The sequence below is a fragment of the Phalaenopsis equestris genome, unplaced genomic scaffold (genome assembly GCF_001263595.1).
Source record: "Phalaenopsis equestris unplaced genomic scaffold, ASM126359v1 Scaffold000256, whole genome shotgun sequence".
In the NCBI taxonomy this organism is placed as follows: domain Eukaryota; kingdom Viridiplantae; phylum Streptophyta; class Magnoliopsida; order Asparagales; family Orchidaceae; genus Phalaenopsis; species Phalaenopsis equestris.
Window position 1 is genome coordinate 162,487 of NW_018164698.1, and position 16,090 is coordinate 178,576.

Sequence of the window (16,090 nt, forward strand, 5' to 3'; positions counted from 1 at the left end):
CTCAGACTGAGACAATAAAAAGCTCCAATTCTGTTGTCTCATGTGAGGAAGAAGTGACCTGTGCTTCCAACTAGTGAAGAGCTCATGCTCCTTGAGGCATTTTTAAAGATTTTTTCTTTTAAATTTGTTTGGCTGAAAAGATACGCATTTTTTTGAAGATACAACTAGATATTAGAAGATATACATCTTAGGAAGGAAGTTTTGGAGGTTGATGATGTTCTCGTAGTTATTAACGATGTATCAATGGGGAACAAGTGGTTTGTAGAAGTTGAAAATTGAACTTAACAATCACGATTGATCTCAATGTTATTTTTTCTCATGAAGGAACATGAACAACAAAAGTCAGCAAAAAGTTACTAAAAAATTTTAGTATAAAAGTTTATGTAATGTAAAATTACAAATGATTCATACTTCATGAATTCTTTATTTAGGGTAGAAGAATATGATTGAGATTGAAAATGATGAAGGAGATTGAGACAATGTTGATACAATGAGGATGAGGGACATGGGAACGCAATCAACTATGATGTGATTCTAATGTAAGTAGCCTCAAAGTGATGGGAGTGGAAGTGACTCTGGAATTCAGAGTTATAGGTCATAATTAATTTGCTTTATGACATGTTTATCTATTTTAGATTTACTAATTATATTTATTGTTTATCTTAGATTTCTTGTTTATTATTGAGCTTTTGTATACATGTATGACTTTTTATGATATTATGTGTGAACTAAAACTATTATTCCTATGTTTTTATTTTTTAATTATATAATGCTTTTATATCGAGGCTTATGTCTCATCTCACAAAAAATATCATGCCTCGGCACACCATTATTGCATGATTTTAACCCTTGAATTTATGTTATCTCCAATATTAAATTAGTATGAATAACATTGTACTCAACATTAAGACATCAAAATAATAGCTAATTCTGACGATATCTAGATTTCCACCATCTTGATGACCAGACAAAAAGTGAAAATAAAATCAACTCATTGTTGATTATTCTAACTAGCATTAAACTCTGTGAGTACATTGAACCAAACAAACTATTTCACATAGAGAATATTACTATCAAATTAATAATATATCCATAATGACAATGTTATTAAAAAGTTACATTTACATACATTTCACCCAATTCATATGTATTCACATATCTTACACCAAAATTTTATTTTTAACATTTACACAACCCAAATCTTTCATATCACATCAAAATTACTACTATTTTTACTTTTTTAAAAATGAAATACACTTTCATGCGTAAGGTGCCATATGTGTAAGAATTGAAGTCCAAGTGTTAGATATGTAAATACACAGGAATTAAGTGGTATGTATGTAAATCCTACTATCTAAAAAAAGTGGTAGATGACAATGCACGCTCAATTTCAATATTTTCTAAAAACTGACTCTGCATCTGATATTATGTGTAAGACATTTCTTATGTTCCTTTGAGGAAACTGCAGTGCTGAAGCTACCAGCAGGACAGAACAAGCTTCTGCCATACTTGCTGACTTTGGTGCCACCTTTCATCTTAGCATTGCTTGATCCAGAAATATTTTTCAAAGCCTTGGACCTCGCAGGGACTTATGGAGGTATGAGTTCATCAACAATCAGTGAATTCAGTCATTTTGTATATGAAATGAACTTGAGAATAAATTCTTTCAAATCTAAGCGGTACTTGTGTGATAGAAAAGTACCACTTTGACTTGGTGGTGAGACCTGCAATGCTCTATGGTGCAAAATGTTGGCCTTTAAAAGAGAAGCATAAAACAAAAATAAGTTTTGCTGAGATGAGAATGCTTAAGTGGATGAGTGGCTTGACACTTAGAGACAAAATGCGAAATGAATATATCCGTGATAGTGTTGGTGCAGCTCTAGTGGTGGACAAGCTTAGAGATAGTCGGTTTAGATGGTTTGATCACTTTAAACGTCGGTCATCGGATGATCCGGTTAGGACAATAGATGTTTTAGATTCAACTTATGTTAAGAAAAACAACTGTAGAACAAAAAAAAAACTTGGGCATATTGTATAAAAATTAATCTTAATTTATTAGAATTAAATGAAAATATGACACTCAATTGGACACAATGGAGAAAAATGATTATGTAGCCGGCCACACTTAGTGGGATAAAGGCTTGTCAATGTTGTTGTTGCTGTTGTCAATGTTGTTGTTGCTGTTGTCAATTTATATTATTTATTCATTGGAAGATTATCATATGCCACAGAATTCCTATGTATTTGCATATCAAACACCTAAATTTTGTAGCTTACATCAATACCACCTTACCCATAATCACAATGTCTATTTCATTTTTAAAAAGTTAGCTATAGTGGTATTTTTCATGTGATAAGAAAAATTCGAGAGTTAGAAATGTAAAAATCAAACTTTAGGCATTAGATATTTAAATTCAGAAAGTACTGTGGTATGTATGTAAATTTCCTTTAATTTATTTTTGATTTTGTGACAGTTCTTGTGCTATTTGGTGTTCTTCCTGGTGCCATGTCTTGGTCAGAGAGGTACTCCTCTTCTTCATCTACATCTCTGGTTCCTCCATTGGTTCCTGGAGGTAAAGTCACACTCACCATTGTCATGGGTGTTGCCTTCATCATTATTTTTTCAGAATTAATTGAGAATTTTGTGCGTCTTTAACAATAATGCTGTCAAATATTTATGCAAAACTGTTTGAAAATATATAAACTCCATTTAAATGCTTTTGTTTATAATCCCTTAGTTTTCTTTACTAGTAGCTTGTTCAATAAATGTATATGTTATGAGGGGAACAATTATTGTAAGTTGTGATACAAAGCATGATTCTCAGCTTAGTATTTTTTCAACGTATTCTTATGTATTTATATAGCTCACACCTTCTACCACTCAATCTTTCATGTCACATTAAATATATTACTTTTTTAATTTATAAAATGTGAAATATACCTTTTCAAGCATAATTAAGATGGCATGTATTTAACAATTGCAATTTAGGTGTTGATTATGTAAATACATAAGAGGTATGTATGTAAATCTTTATTTAATATTTTATTTTAAAAACTTTTCCATTTATTTTTAAAAAAATTCAGAATAACTTTTAGGCTCCTTGCATTTTTTTAAAATTTAAATATGTTTTATTTCAAACTAAAATACAAAAAATCAAAAACTTTTTCATTGATTATAGTCTGCAAACTTTGTAGATGCCCCAATATCATATTTTGAATTGCATGTAAAATTAAAAATCAATTTTGGTATTGTTTCATTTAAACATTTATATACATTTCAATTTTCACACAATGCATTCACTATATCTATATATATATATGGGCCAATTAGGTACATACCATTCAGAACTTGTTAATTACAAATCTACCAACCAGTCATCCATTTTCAATCACTCAAACATAAATGCACATTATTTATTCATGCATAGTCAGCTTCCTTAACGTAAGCAGAACTATACAATAAATGGTTCGTGCGTTGGTTTACATAAATACCACCCAATTCTTATGCATTTACGTATCTAACACCGAAACTTTAATTTTTTACATTTAGCCACCCAACTATTTTTCATATCACATAAAAAAAATATATCACCATCTTAACTTCTAAATAGTGAAATATATTTTTTCATCCATAAATAAATAAGATCTCATATATGTAAAAATTAAAGTTCCTGCATTGAATATTTAAATATATAAAAATTGAATGGCATATATGTAAATATTATTTGCATTTGTTTGGTTCTAAAGGAAATTACTTTAAATTTGAGCCAGAAACTTTTCTCCTTTGCGCCAGAAAACGAGTTTAGAATCATCACTCTGAAGCTTTTGGCAATTCCTTCAGGACAGCTTTGTTGCTGGAGCTCTCCCTTGTCTGAGAACTGCATAATATGATTGATAAATGATAAAAAGTTTTGATGGATGTATTAATTAGAAATGAAATATGCCGCAGGGGACATTTACATACATACCCACCCAATTTCTATGTTTTTCCATATCAAACAGGCTAAACTTTACTTTTTTTATATTTATACCATTCCAAATTTTTAACTTTAATTTCATGCATAGCTACATTGGTATATATGTAAAAATTAATTTTAAGGTTTGTAATATTAAACTTTCAACATTCATCTGCGAGTTCAAACATAAACAACTCTGAAACAACAAATCCCATTTGGCATCACTTTTGTTTCCTGTTTATATTTTATTTTATTTATTTTTTAGAAAACTATGTTACAAATTTTATATGTTTTGACTTTTAAAAACAAATAATTTTTTAATTTAAATCAATATATATATTTAAGAACAAAAAATAAAGGTGATCCAAACAGCCCATGAGGGATCAGTACCTGTGAAACTTATCTGAAATTTTTAGGCGGTAGCTTTCTAAGTCGGATTTAGGATGATGGAGATTGGATTGTTTGACCGGCAAGAACTTGCACCCAAACTCATCTGTAATTACTTCCAGGCCACATTCACAGCACAAGGATTCAAGCTCCTGCTCCTGAAAGTTTAAGTCGGCTTGATTTCAGTTCACCAACACAAAAAATGCGGCACAATTTTTACAACCACACTTTAACAGATTTGGTTGCAAAAAGCAGCATTTTTCTAGAACACAACAGGAAAATTATTTTCCAAACAGAACTAAGGTGACGGCCTGAAATTCAAAACAGGTAGAAAATTGTCCTAAACAAACCACAAGTTAGAAAACAAGATATTACAGATTCAAGTAAAAGACAACATGAAAGGGAAGCAATACCTTAATCATTAGCACTTCAGACAGATGTTCTAAAGGATAAGGTTGAAGTTTGTAAGCACTGTGATTAATACATGATATTGCTTGCACACGAACCTTGAAGAATCAAAAGTGCTCGCAATTAGTAAAGTAAGCTGAGCATAATCAACTAATCCAAAACGCGAAAGGTAAGACAATTTGCATTGAAAGAAATCTGCATCTAATTGGAAATAAGAGGTCCGAGGTATCGAGGAAACTCCAAGGATGGACATGGAACGAATGGACGCTAAAAAAGGGACATTTACAAACATATCACTCAATTCCTAAGAATTTACACACCTAACGCCTAAACTTTAATGCTGAAGATAAATTGCATCAGATACTAAACAGATTTAATAACATTTCAAAACTGTGGTCACAATGTAAGTAGCTACGGAAGCATGCTTTGAAGTAGCCTGTTGAAAACATGCATTGATTGGCAAGATTTACATGAACAGAGATAAATTTTGAATGTTTAGAAGATAACCTCGTTGAGGAAGGGTTCTATAAGGCACAACTGCATTTGGGATGCTTCTGTTTCTAAAATACCAAAGAAGCGTTTATAATCACCCATCCGGAAGTACCTAACAAAAGTAAAAGTGAGAGTTCTCAGAAATATAAAATTTACCACAGTTGATGTTCATACCAAGACAAGTTTATCTTTCTTTATGACTTTTCTTTGGACTTAAGTTTGGAGTGAGTTTGGGGGGAGAGGAAATAGAAGCTGATTAAAAAAACTAAGAATTAAGTTAATTGTTGCATAAATGATTAACATGAGTGGGTGATAAAAACTAAGATAAAAAAAGGAGATCGAAACAATAAACATAGAGAGATTGAAGGAGTGATGCATATAAAATTTGTGGCGAATTTCAAATATTTATTTATTTTTCAAAAGGTTAAGAAAATATAATTACTGTGAAAGGAACATGAAGAACAAGACTTCAAAAGTAAAATGGCTACAAGCTTTGCAAAAAAAATTGGGATATTTACGTACACAGCACACAATTCTTATGTATTTATATATCTCACACCTTTCATATTTATATACATAGCACTTTGGTGCCTTAAGCCTATGCTTGAAAAGGTGGGTTTCACTTCTAAAAAGTGGTAATAGTGCTATTTTTTATGTGATGTGAAAGATTTGAGTGTTGTGTTTAAAAAATGAAAGCTTAGGTGTAAGATATGTAAATACATAACAGTAGTGTGCTATGTATGTAAATGCCCAAAAAAAATCTGTATAAATAGTGCTATTTTTTATGTGATAAGAAAGATTTGATAACTATGTGTGTAAAAAATGAAAGTTTAGGTGTAACATATGTAATTACATAAAAGTAGTATGCTATGTATGTAAATGCCCCTAAAAGATCTGTATAAAGTAAGAGTAAAAGTCACATGCAACATTGAGCATGAAGATTAAAACAAGATTCCGAAAGACTGCACAAAAAATTATTGTAATAAGCACAATGATGATGATGATGACAAGTTGTTATTTAGATTTGCATTATGATCTAACTTAAATATTGAATCAAAGTTTCATGATGTAGAAAAACTTAATCCAAATCTCACTGCAGTAGCCCAATATTATATAAATGCACTAAGAAGAACCTGAATAGAGTCCTTGCAAAACACATTTCTTTTGACCGCAGAATCGGAGAAGGTAGACGGCAAAACCACAATGAAAGAGACTCCTTCTGCACATAATTGTGGTAGCTAATATCAGACATTCAATTAATAAAATCAAGTGGTTGCTAATACCAGATATTCAATTAATAAAATCAAGGGGCTGCTAATACCAGACATTCAATTAATAAAATCAAGGGGCATTTACATACATACCACCCAAATCCTATGTATCTACAAATCCAACATCTAAACTTTGCTTTTTTACATTTATACCACACAAATCTTTCCAATCGCATTACAAATACCACTAATTTAACATTTTAAAAGTGAAATACACCTTTTCATGTATAGGTAGGGTGGCATATATGTAAAAATTGGATTTTTTAGGTGTTAGATGTGTAAATAGATAGAAATTGAGTCGTATGTATGTAAATCTTCCTGAAATCAATCATAAAGGAACCATGAAACTTTTCTTCGCAGCAGAATTTGTAAGCCAGAGACTAACCATTACATTAAAAATCTATGCATCTACAAATCCAACACCTAAGCTTTGCCTTTTACATTTATACCACTCAAATCTTTCAAATCACATTAAAAATACCACTTTTTTAACTTCTAAAAAGTGAAATGCACCTTTTCATGAATATTTAGCGTGCCATATATACCAAAGATGAAGTTTTTAGGTGTTAGACATGTAAATAGATAGAAATTGAGTGGTATGTAAGCAGATCTTCCTGAAATAAATCATAAAGGTATCATGAAAGTTTTCTTCACAGCAGAATTTGTCAAGCCAGAGATTAACCATTATTGGGATCTTACAACCAAGATGGAGGAGTAGATAAAATGAATAAAATTCACTTTCGTGCTTGTTTGTGAATTGTAGCCTTCTATTAATATCATAAACTTCATAAAGTGACAGAAGGCATTTTGTAAGCTGCTCCAAGTTCAGATAATGCAAGGAGGAAGAACCATCTCGTCCACTGCGAAGCCTTGCAAGCTTCTGGTGGGATATAATATGAAATTTGACCTGCAGATACATCATAGATGTAGTAAATATTATAGTAGTTTAACGAGTCATTTCAGTCAGAGTCTTCAATTAAAACTATATTACGGCAAGTTCTGAATACGGAAATAAAGAGATCATAATATATTTTTAATTGTGGTGGGATATAAAAATTTCCTCCAGGGCTTCCTGTGCTTTCAACAAATTTCAAGAATCGTAATGCATCAAGCCAAATTTTCTTTAAGCATCCCAAAAAGTAAAGGTCAAGGGGTCATTTGGGATCACTTTTATTTTTATTCTCTCTCTCTCTCTCTCATGTTATGTTTTGATTTGAAACAAACAAAACATATTTGATATATTTGATTATAATATGATTGTTTTTTAAATAATCAAGCAACTAAAATTTATTTTGAGTATTTTAAAAAATATATTTATTTATTTATAGAAATACAGAATAAAATATATTAAAACACATTACACAAACATGTTTTTAAAAACCAAAGAAAAAAAATGATCCCAAATAAGCCCTAAATGTTTAGAAGATGATATGAATAACGAAAGGAAGAAACTAAAGCTGAAACGCATAACACTCAACATGGCCTCTAAAAGGTTAAAAATGAAGAAAATAAAAATAGTTTAGAGAAAATTTAACAGCCACGATACCATGAATCACTCGAAAGAAGTAACAATTTATTAGAATATTTATTAATGGCTAGTTTTAGTCATTATTAATTCTAGTTTATTCCGAGTTATTAGCTTGGATTCTTTATTATTTTTTTCCTTTTTTGTATCCTTGTTTTATTTCTTTCCTTACTAATAGATCCTATAATGGGTATTCATATCCCTCTTTGCATTAATAAGACCCACCATGGTTCTATTCGAACATGGTATCATACCCCTCTTTATTATTTTTTTCCTTCTCTGTATCCTGCTTTTATTTCTTTTCTTACTAATAGATCTTGTAATGGGTACTCATACCGCTCTTTGCATCAATAAGATCCACCATGATTCTATTTGAACATGGTATCAGAGCCATGGTCCTAATTTAGCTGTCTTCGGGCCTCTCCATGCCGCTGACTAGCTAGTCTAGATCCCTTTAATTTGTCGGAGCCCCTGGTGGTTCCACCATCCCCTCTCAGCCGGCTACGCCCGCTTCAGGCCCGCTGCTTCAGGGTCTGTCAGAGCTACCCAGATCTTGTCGTTGTCCCTTCTCCTAAGCCAGCTAGGCCAGAGTCAGGCCCGTCTGCTTCAAGGTCTGCACGAACCGCCCAGATCTTGTCACCCTTGATTCCCCAGCCGCCAGATCACCTCCCAACTGACCGATGACCAACCAAAACCTCTGTTCTGATCACCCGGGGCACCTTCTAACCGTTGGAAACACAACCTAACTGACCGACCTCCCTCTAGGTTTGTCGGAGCCCCTCCTAGAACCTTCTTCCAGCCGACCAGGTGCTGCAGGAACCTTCTAGAGGTCATATTCCTCCAGCAGTCAGAACTTTACGATGTCTCGACAACCTAACATCTCGTTTGGCTCAATCGGAGTAACGACGGACTCCTCCAACACAGTGGTCATCAAACGATGTTCTTGATTCCACTGGAGGATCATCTCCAAACTTCGTTCCTCTGTAGACCGAAGAACAGGAAAACAACATGAACTTCTTGATTGCAACCCATAAATTAAACAACAGTAACTTTCTCCAATGGACCCAATATGTGACCTTGTTCATCAAAGGTACTGTGAAATTCAATCAACTCACTGGTGTGATTCGTGAACCTCCAAAGACTGACCCAACATATAAAGCTTAGGAAGTGGAGAGTTCTATGTTCCTGTCGTGGTTGATCAATTCCGTAAAGACTTTGATTGGTCAATCATATATGTTCTTTCCTCTCTTTAGTGCCCTCTGGACGACAGCATGTGATATCAACTCAGATGTAGGGAATTCCAACCAATTCTATGAGGTATCTAAGAAAATCCATGAGGCAAAACAATGATCGAGCTAGTTGCATCATGAATGGAATGAAACCTGTATTATGACTACGTTTGGGAATCACCGACCGACCTATCTTTCTTCCAAAAAAATTGTAGGAAAGAACTGTATGTTCCAATTTCTGACAGACCTCAACAAAGATCTTGACGAAGTCCGAGGTTGTATCTTTGGCCGAGATCCTCTTCTTTATACTTGTGCTGCTTTCACTGAGATTCATCGTGAAGAGAGCCGAAGACTTATAATGCTTGGTGCTTCCACTCCTTCTGTCAGAGTATACGCCTTGGTCTCTAATAGCGCTCAACCCTGAGCTCGTCACCCCACTTGTGATTACTGTCATAAACCCAGCCACACTCGTGATAAATGTTGGAAGCTTCACACGAAACCTGTATCCAAACCTTCGGCGAAAGCTTTCTCTGCCAACGGTCTCGCTACAGATTCTAAATCCAATATAGTACAACGACCTCTACACAGAACAATTTGGAACCCTCCAATGCTCTTATAAGTCAAATGGAGCACTTAATCAAGATACTTGGATTAGTCGGCTCTCTTTCGGCCTATCGGCCTCCCACGTTCGTCGAGACATCAATCTCATCACACTCACTTCTTTTGCCCCTTCTACTCTATGAATCACTGATTCAGGTACCACGAGCCACATGATTGGACGCTCTCAAGCCTTCTTGACATACTATCCATTCTCAGGGAAAGATATTGTTAAAATTGCTGACGGGTCTCAAAGTCCTTTTGCTAGTAAAGTGCATTGTTTTAACAACCGGTCTTAACTCCGGAATCTGGGTTATATGTATCTCCGCTAAGGTGTAATCATTTATCTATCAGTAAGCTGACACATGTTATTGATTGTATCGCTCATTTTTCTTCTGATGTCTGTCTTTTAGGAACGTTGTTCAGGGAAGATGATTGGAACTGCTAAGCAAATTGACAAGTTCTACTTCTTCCAAGAGAAAAGTATGGAGAACGAGGACATTCAACCCAGTAGTTACAATTTATCTCAGTCCATTAAATGTCCTATTATGTTGTTACATTGTAGTTTGGGTCATTCTAATTTCCCGTATCTAAACTAAATATATACATTGATGTTTACTAATAAAAATCCTTTTAATTTCAAATGTGAAACACGTCAGTTAGCTAAACATCATCGTGTTCCTTATCCACCCCACAATTACACACATTTTGCTCATTTTTCACTTATGCATAGTGACTTATGGAGACCCTCTTGCACTCTCAGATATACCAATAAATTGTGTTTCCTTTGATTGATGACCAAACTCGGATGACATGGGTCTATATTTTAAAAGATAAACCTGAAGTTACTATCAGTTTCAGAAACTTCCACACCTTCATTTTGACCCAATTCAAAACTCTTAATCAAGCTCTTCAGACTCAAAATGGTCGTGAATTTTTTAACTCTATATTAAGAGAATTCTTGGTAAGTAAGGGCATCCTCCATCATAACTCATATACTGACACTTCTCAACAAAATAGGACAGTCAAGAGAAAAGACCAATATCTCTTTGATGTTATTCGTTCCATTATGTTTCATTCTAATGTCCCAAAACATTTCTAGAACGATAACATTTTTATCGTCATTTATCTTATCAATAGAATTCCCTAAAAAATTTAAAACTTCCGTACCCCTTTAACTGTCTTGAGATTGAGTTTATCTAACAATCAGATCTTCTCTAATTTAAATCCCAAAATTTAAAAATTTGATATGTGTATTTCAGGATCGTTGTCTAGGGAGGATGATTAAAATTGCTAAGCGGGTTGAAGGGCTCTACTTCTTCAAAGAGAAAAACACACAAAAGAAAAACTCCACCCAATAGTTGCAGTTTATCTCAGTCCACTGAATATCTTATTATATTGCTACTGCGTTATCTAGTGGTCAGCTGACAGATATTCTCACAAAGAACATTCCTCGGCCACTATTCGACGATTTCAAATCCAAGTTGAACATGACTTACATCTATGATTTAACTTAAGGGGAAGTTTTAAAACATTTATTGATTGTTAGTTTTAGCAATTATTAATTCCTATTTATTCTGAGTTACTAGCTTGAATTCTTTATAATTTTTTTCCTTTTCTACTGTATCATGTTTTTTATTTTTTTCCTTACTAATAGATCCTGTAATAGGTATTTATACCACTATTTACATCAATAAGATTCACCATGGTTCTATTCTAGCATTATTCAATTTGAATAGTTTCCTAGTTTCATTCTCAAAACAAATCAAAATTCTAATAATGTAACCTTATCATATATCAAGCAAAGTCGAAGTTCATGGCGAAATAGTTTCACTTTCCACAAATTTCAAACTCTTCTATGGCTGGGACAAAAATAAATAAATATATTGACCCTCTTTTTATGGGCAGTGTGAATGTACCTTTTAACCTTATATAAGACATTTTTAATGATAACTGAAACTTAACACGTAGCATGATAAGTAAAAAATTCACAATTAGGATTAAACAAAGTTTGATGGCACTGAAAAAGCTAAGATATTGAAGAATACTAGACTCAGCCAGAAAGTTCAGTTCTCAAATATGATAATGATAAAAATTTGGGTGGGCCACATATTATTTTTTGGCAACCATGCATTGACACACAACGTTTTAGTCCATAAAGCATTTCTTCATATCCAGTTACAGATATGAACCATGTAAGTTTACAAGCATGTATGAGGAAACATGCAAAAGTAAAAAGAGGCATTTACATGCATACCACATGATGCCTACGCATTTACAAATCTAACACCCACATTTATGCCACCCATATCATCCATATCACATAAGAAATACCATCATTTTAACTTTAAAAAAGTGAAATACACCTTTTCATGCATAGGTAAGGTAGCATGTATTTCAAAATTGAAGTTTAGGTGTTAGATATGTAAAGACATAAGAATTGAGAGGTGTGTACGTAAATCTTCCGAGAAAAAAATAATACCATGTCCTCGTACATTTCAATCGCATCTTCATTGATGATGTTTTGCATGCTCAAATCTTGCCGAATAGACCTCGTCCTATCAAATACGAAATCATGCACAACTTCAAATGGATACTCTAATGAATCCAACAAGTTCAGAAGATATTTTAGTGTGTTCCGCAATACTAAAGGAGGTCTTAGATCTGATGAATGAACTTCATTGCTTGACAAAGTCCTGCAAAACTAGTGCAGCCTGAAGGGTCAGAAAGTACAGGATGATATGAAGAGCTACTGACAGAAATTACTAGAGATGATGATGACAAAATACCTATAGTATCTATCATAAATACATCAAGTATATTCAAAACTCGATAGAACAACAGGGATATGAAAGTTTAGGTGTGAGATATGCAAATACATAAGAATTGTGTTCTGCGTATGTAAATGCCACAAATATCAAATATGCCTTATATGAAGCAGCTTTTTCTTATGCCCTCATTTGAGTGTTCTCTCTTTTTTTAGGTAAGCACGAAGAAGGATAGTAGCATGTAGAGCAAGGGAATGAAATAGCAAGTTATATCAGAGTTTGCACCTACTTGTACCATTTTAGTGAAGCCAACAGAAGGTTAAGAATTAATTTATATTAGCCATTAACTATAAAACCCATGCAAATATCTATGAAACAGATACTAATTCATTATATGCTATTCAAACAAATGAAATGAATTTAAATTTAGAAGTGGGCAGTTAAGACGAACAAAGTCCTTGAAAGTAATATGGAATAGGACAATCAGTTAATATCACGGGCACTTAAAGGAGTTACAAGTTAATGATTATGATGCATGGATTAAATGTTTATTAGTAAAGATGTCAGCTTTTAAAAGGAATATAAATTTTATCACCAGTCACTGAAAAGAGTACAACACCAAGCAATCACATAATACTATTAGATGAAAATAGAACCAAAAATTAAATAACTTCATTAGGCCAACAAGTGGCAAATGATCCATCCCAAAAAGAGAGGAACACCAAGGGACATCATTAAAAATTTCTAACTTGAAGCCTGATATACTTGAATCTTCGCCTCCTTGCTTGGAAACTCATTTTTTTTATTCACTAAAATATTAAGTGAATTTCTACTTTTTACAATGAACATTATGGGAAATATGCATCGTACCGTTAAAAAGCATAAGCAGGCTTTCACTGCCAACATAAATGCCCGTGGTGAAGAATGGAAATTCACTCTTATCTGAGATGAGAGGAATCTAGATATTCTAGGTTCATAACAAAGACTGATAGAATAAATTGGGCATGATGTGCACTCTATAAGGAGGCAAGGATAGCAAGATAAACGGAATATTTGATAAAATAGATTCAAGTGGCAGAATCTTCTGGAATGTCAAGTCTTTTCTGATTCAATATAGAGTGAGTTTTTACTTTTCACATGATGAACTCTTGATTTACACCAGAACTCATTCATAAGTAAACAAGTAAGCCTCTGAAGCATAAAGAGATACAGTTCTGGAGATTTAAACTGAAAAAAAGCACTCTGAATTTGAGTTGCTCAGACTGACAGAAATTTCTGTGCTTAATGAATAAAAAAATTGACGCTCAATCAGAAATTCACAACAATAAGAAATCCACCTTTTTTATGGCAAGGCTTGAAGATGTTTTTCCAGGATTTCCATTAAGCCTCTCAAACACTGCCAAGTCTCTAAGCCTTTCACGCTGGGCCCTTTCCTTAGCTGAACAATTATAGATAACGGATTAATCTGAATCATGTATGCAAAACATCACGCAGTGTATAACAAAATCATAAAGTCTGTTTTGGAAACCACGAAATCAAGTTTTTTTTTTCATTTCAGGCGGTTAATGGTTCTGTAAGAGTAATCTGTAGAGAGCTCATTTGTACTGTAAGGCTAGATTATAAGACTTCTCAGCCTCACTTTGCTTTACAATAAAAAGAATCTATCCATTTGTAAGGATAGCTGAGGAAAAGCAATAATATGAAAAAGCAACATATATTCATGTCGCATGCTCAGAAAACTAGAAAGAAACCAAATCGGATCCTGCTCTGAATAATAGAAGTTAGAGTACCTGGGCACATGTCTGGGCACGTTCCAACCACGTTTGAGGAATTCAAAGATTCCCGTGATTCGAATTTGGGATCCGAAGCACGGGTTGACGAACTGTTCTCCAAGATCATCCTGCCGCCGGAAGGCAATGCGGGAGGCGTTCGGGCAATATTTGCCCGCTGAAACCCTAATTTTCCTTTCATCCTCCCTTTCTCCATCTTCGTCTTCGTTGTAGGATCCTCTCACTCTATAGTTGGAAAGCAAAGAGTCAAATGGAGAGTTTTACATCACATAAAAAAAAACTATGTATATTATCATTTTCTTTTTTCTTTCTTAGCTTTTCACAAAGCAAACTTTCACATATATTTAAAGTAATATGAATATTAAAATATTTTACATTAACAACTAGCATAATCCCTTAATGCAAAAATACTACACTTTTTGTAAATTGAGAGCTTTTGTGAATCCATAAGCAATTTGTTCTTTTATGAAACAATCTTTGATTGTAATAGTTGTGTTGGCAACAACTTCTAGCCCAAAATGGTGTGGAAGTTCTATGTGTTTTGATCTACCATGAAATATTGGATATTTTTGTCATAGATATTGTAGATTTATTATCATAAAATAACTTTGTATCTTCTCATCCAAATTGCTTGACATGTTGCTGATGTAGTCGTTTTTTAAGATGATAATGTAGTAGTTCATTCGCTTCTTTGTGCTCCAAGATACTGTTCCAAATTCAACGCTAAAAAATACATTCACTTGTATTTTTTCAATCATCTTTAGAAAATGCTCATTCACTGTCAGGAAAACTAATTAAATTAAAATTAGAAAAAGTTTGTACCAAATCTCATAATTTAGTTGTCTTCCAAATATAGCGAAGAATGTGTTTGACTGCTTTAAGATGATGTATAGAGAATTATGCATAAATCTTGAAATAAGATTGACTAAGTACATAGTATTAGGCCTGGTATGAGTTAGAACATAAGACAACCCACAATTCCACTATATGTTTTTTTCTTTTGTCTTGGTTGTACCATCATTTTGGGCAAGTTGTTCATTTGTATTCATGGATGTTGATGAGATCTTGAAGTCAGCATAATAAACTTGTTTAATAACTCTAATGCAAACCCTTTTTTAGATATAAAAGTCTCATAATCTGCTTGAATAATTTGTAAGCCCAAAAAACAGTGCACCAAACTCAAATCAGGCATACCAAATTCTTCCATCATATCAGCCTTGAACATTTCAATCAAAATTTTGGATGATTGAAGTAGATTGTATCATTAATATAAACACAAAAAATAAGAATATCAGTACATTGAGTCAGCACATACAAAATGGGTTCACTTTCAATTATATGAAATCCTTTCTTTTGAAAGTATGAATCAAGCCTCCAAAACCATGCTCTTTTTGTTTGTTTACGGCCATAAAGTGCTCCTTTTTAGTTTGTAAACTTTCTCTTCTTTGCCTTTAATAATGAAACCTTATGGTTGATATAAAAATACATCTTTTTCCAAAGTATCATTCAAAATTAAAGATTTAACATCCAACTTCAAAACTTTCCACTTCATTTGTGAAACTAATGCAAATAATAATCTAAACGTCTAAAATCTAGCAACATAATAGAAAGTTTCATAAAAATTAGTAACATATTATTGTGCAGAACCCTTGGCATCAAATCTTGCT

The 16,090-nt window shown here is 33.2% G+C and overlaps 2 protein-coding genes across 6 annotated transcripts in view; one reads left to right on the forward strand and one right to left on the reverse strand.

Annotated features, from left to right (window-relative positions):
• Window positions 1–2,806, forward strand: part of LOC110024399 (tyrosine-specific transport protein-like) — a 65,477-nt gene extending 62,671 nt beyond the window's left edge. For 2 of the 5 annotated variants that reach the window (XM_020724338.1, XM_020724340.1), the window contains exons 13-14: window positions 1,469–1,597; window positions 2,475–2,806. In XM_020724338.1, coding sequence (XP_020579997.1) covers window positions 1,469–1,597; window positions 2,475–2,656 — 311 coding nt within the window. In that variant the 3' untranslated portion in view covers window positions 2,657–2,806. Of the gene's footprint in view, window positions 1–431; window positions 540–1,468; window positions 1,598–2,474 lie in introns of those variants that run through there. The other 3 variants (XM_020724341.1, XM_020724339.1, XR_002293992.1) reach the window with 2 other exon arrangements.
• Window positions 2,807–3,671: 865 nt separating this feature from the next.
• LOC110024401 (SAC3 family protein C) lies at window positions 3,672–14,693 on the reverse strand. The gene is made up of 9 exons (XM_020724342.1): window positions 14,424–14,693; window positions 13,971–14,071; window positions 12,348–12,569; window positions 7,197–7,421; window positions 6,377–6,462; window positions 5,259–5,355; window positions 4,757–4,849; window positions 4,347–4,501; window positions 3,672–3,878 (listed from the first exon to the last, which is right to left on the reverse strand). The coding sequence occupies exons 1-9, from the start codon at window positions 14,617–14,619 to the stop codon at window positions 3,812–3,814; spliced, it is 1,242 nt and encodes a 413-aa protein (XP_020580001.1). The 5' UTR covers window positions 14,620–14,693; the 3' UTR covers window positions 3,672–3,811.
• Window positions 14,694–16,090: the final 1,397 nt, after the last annotated feature.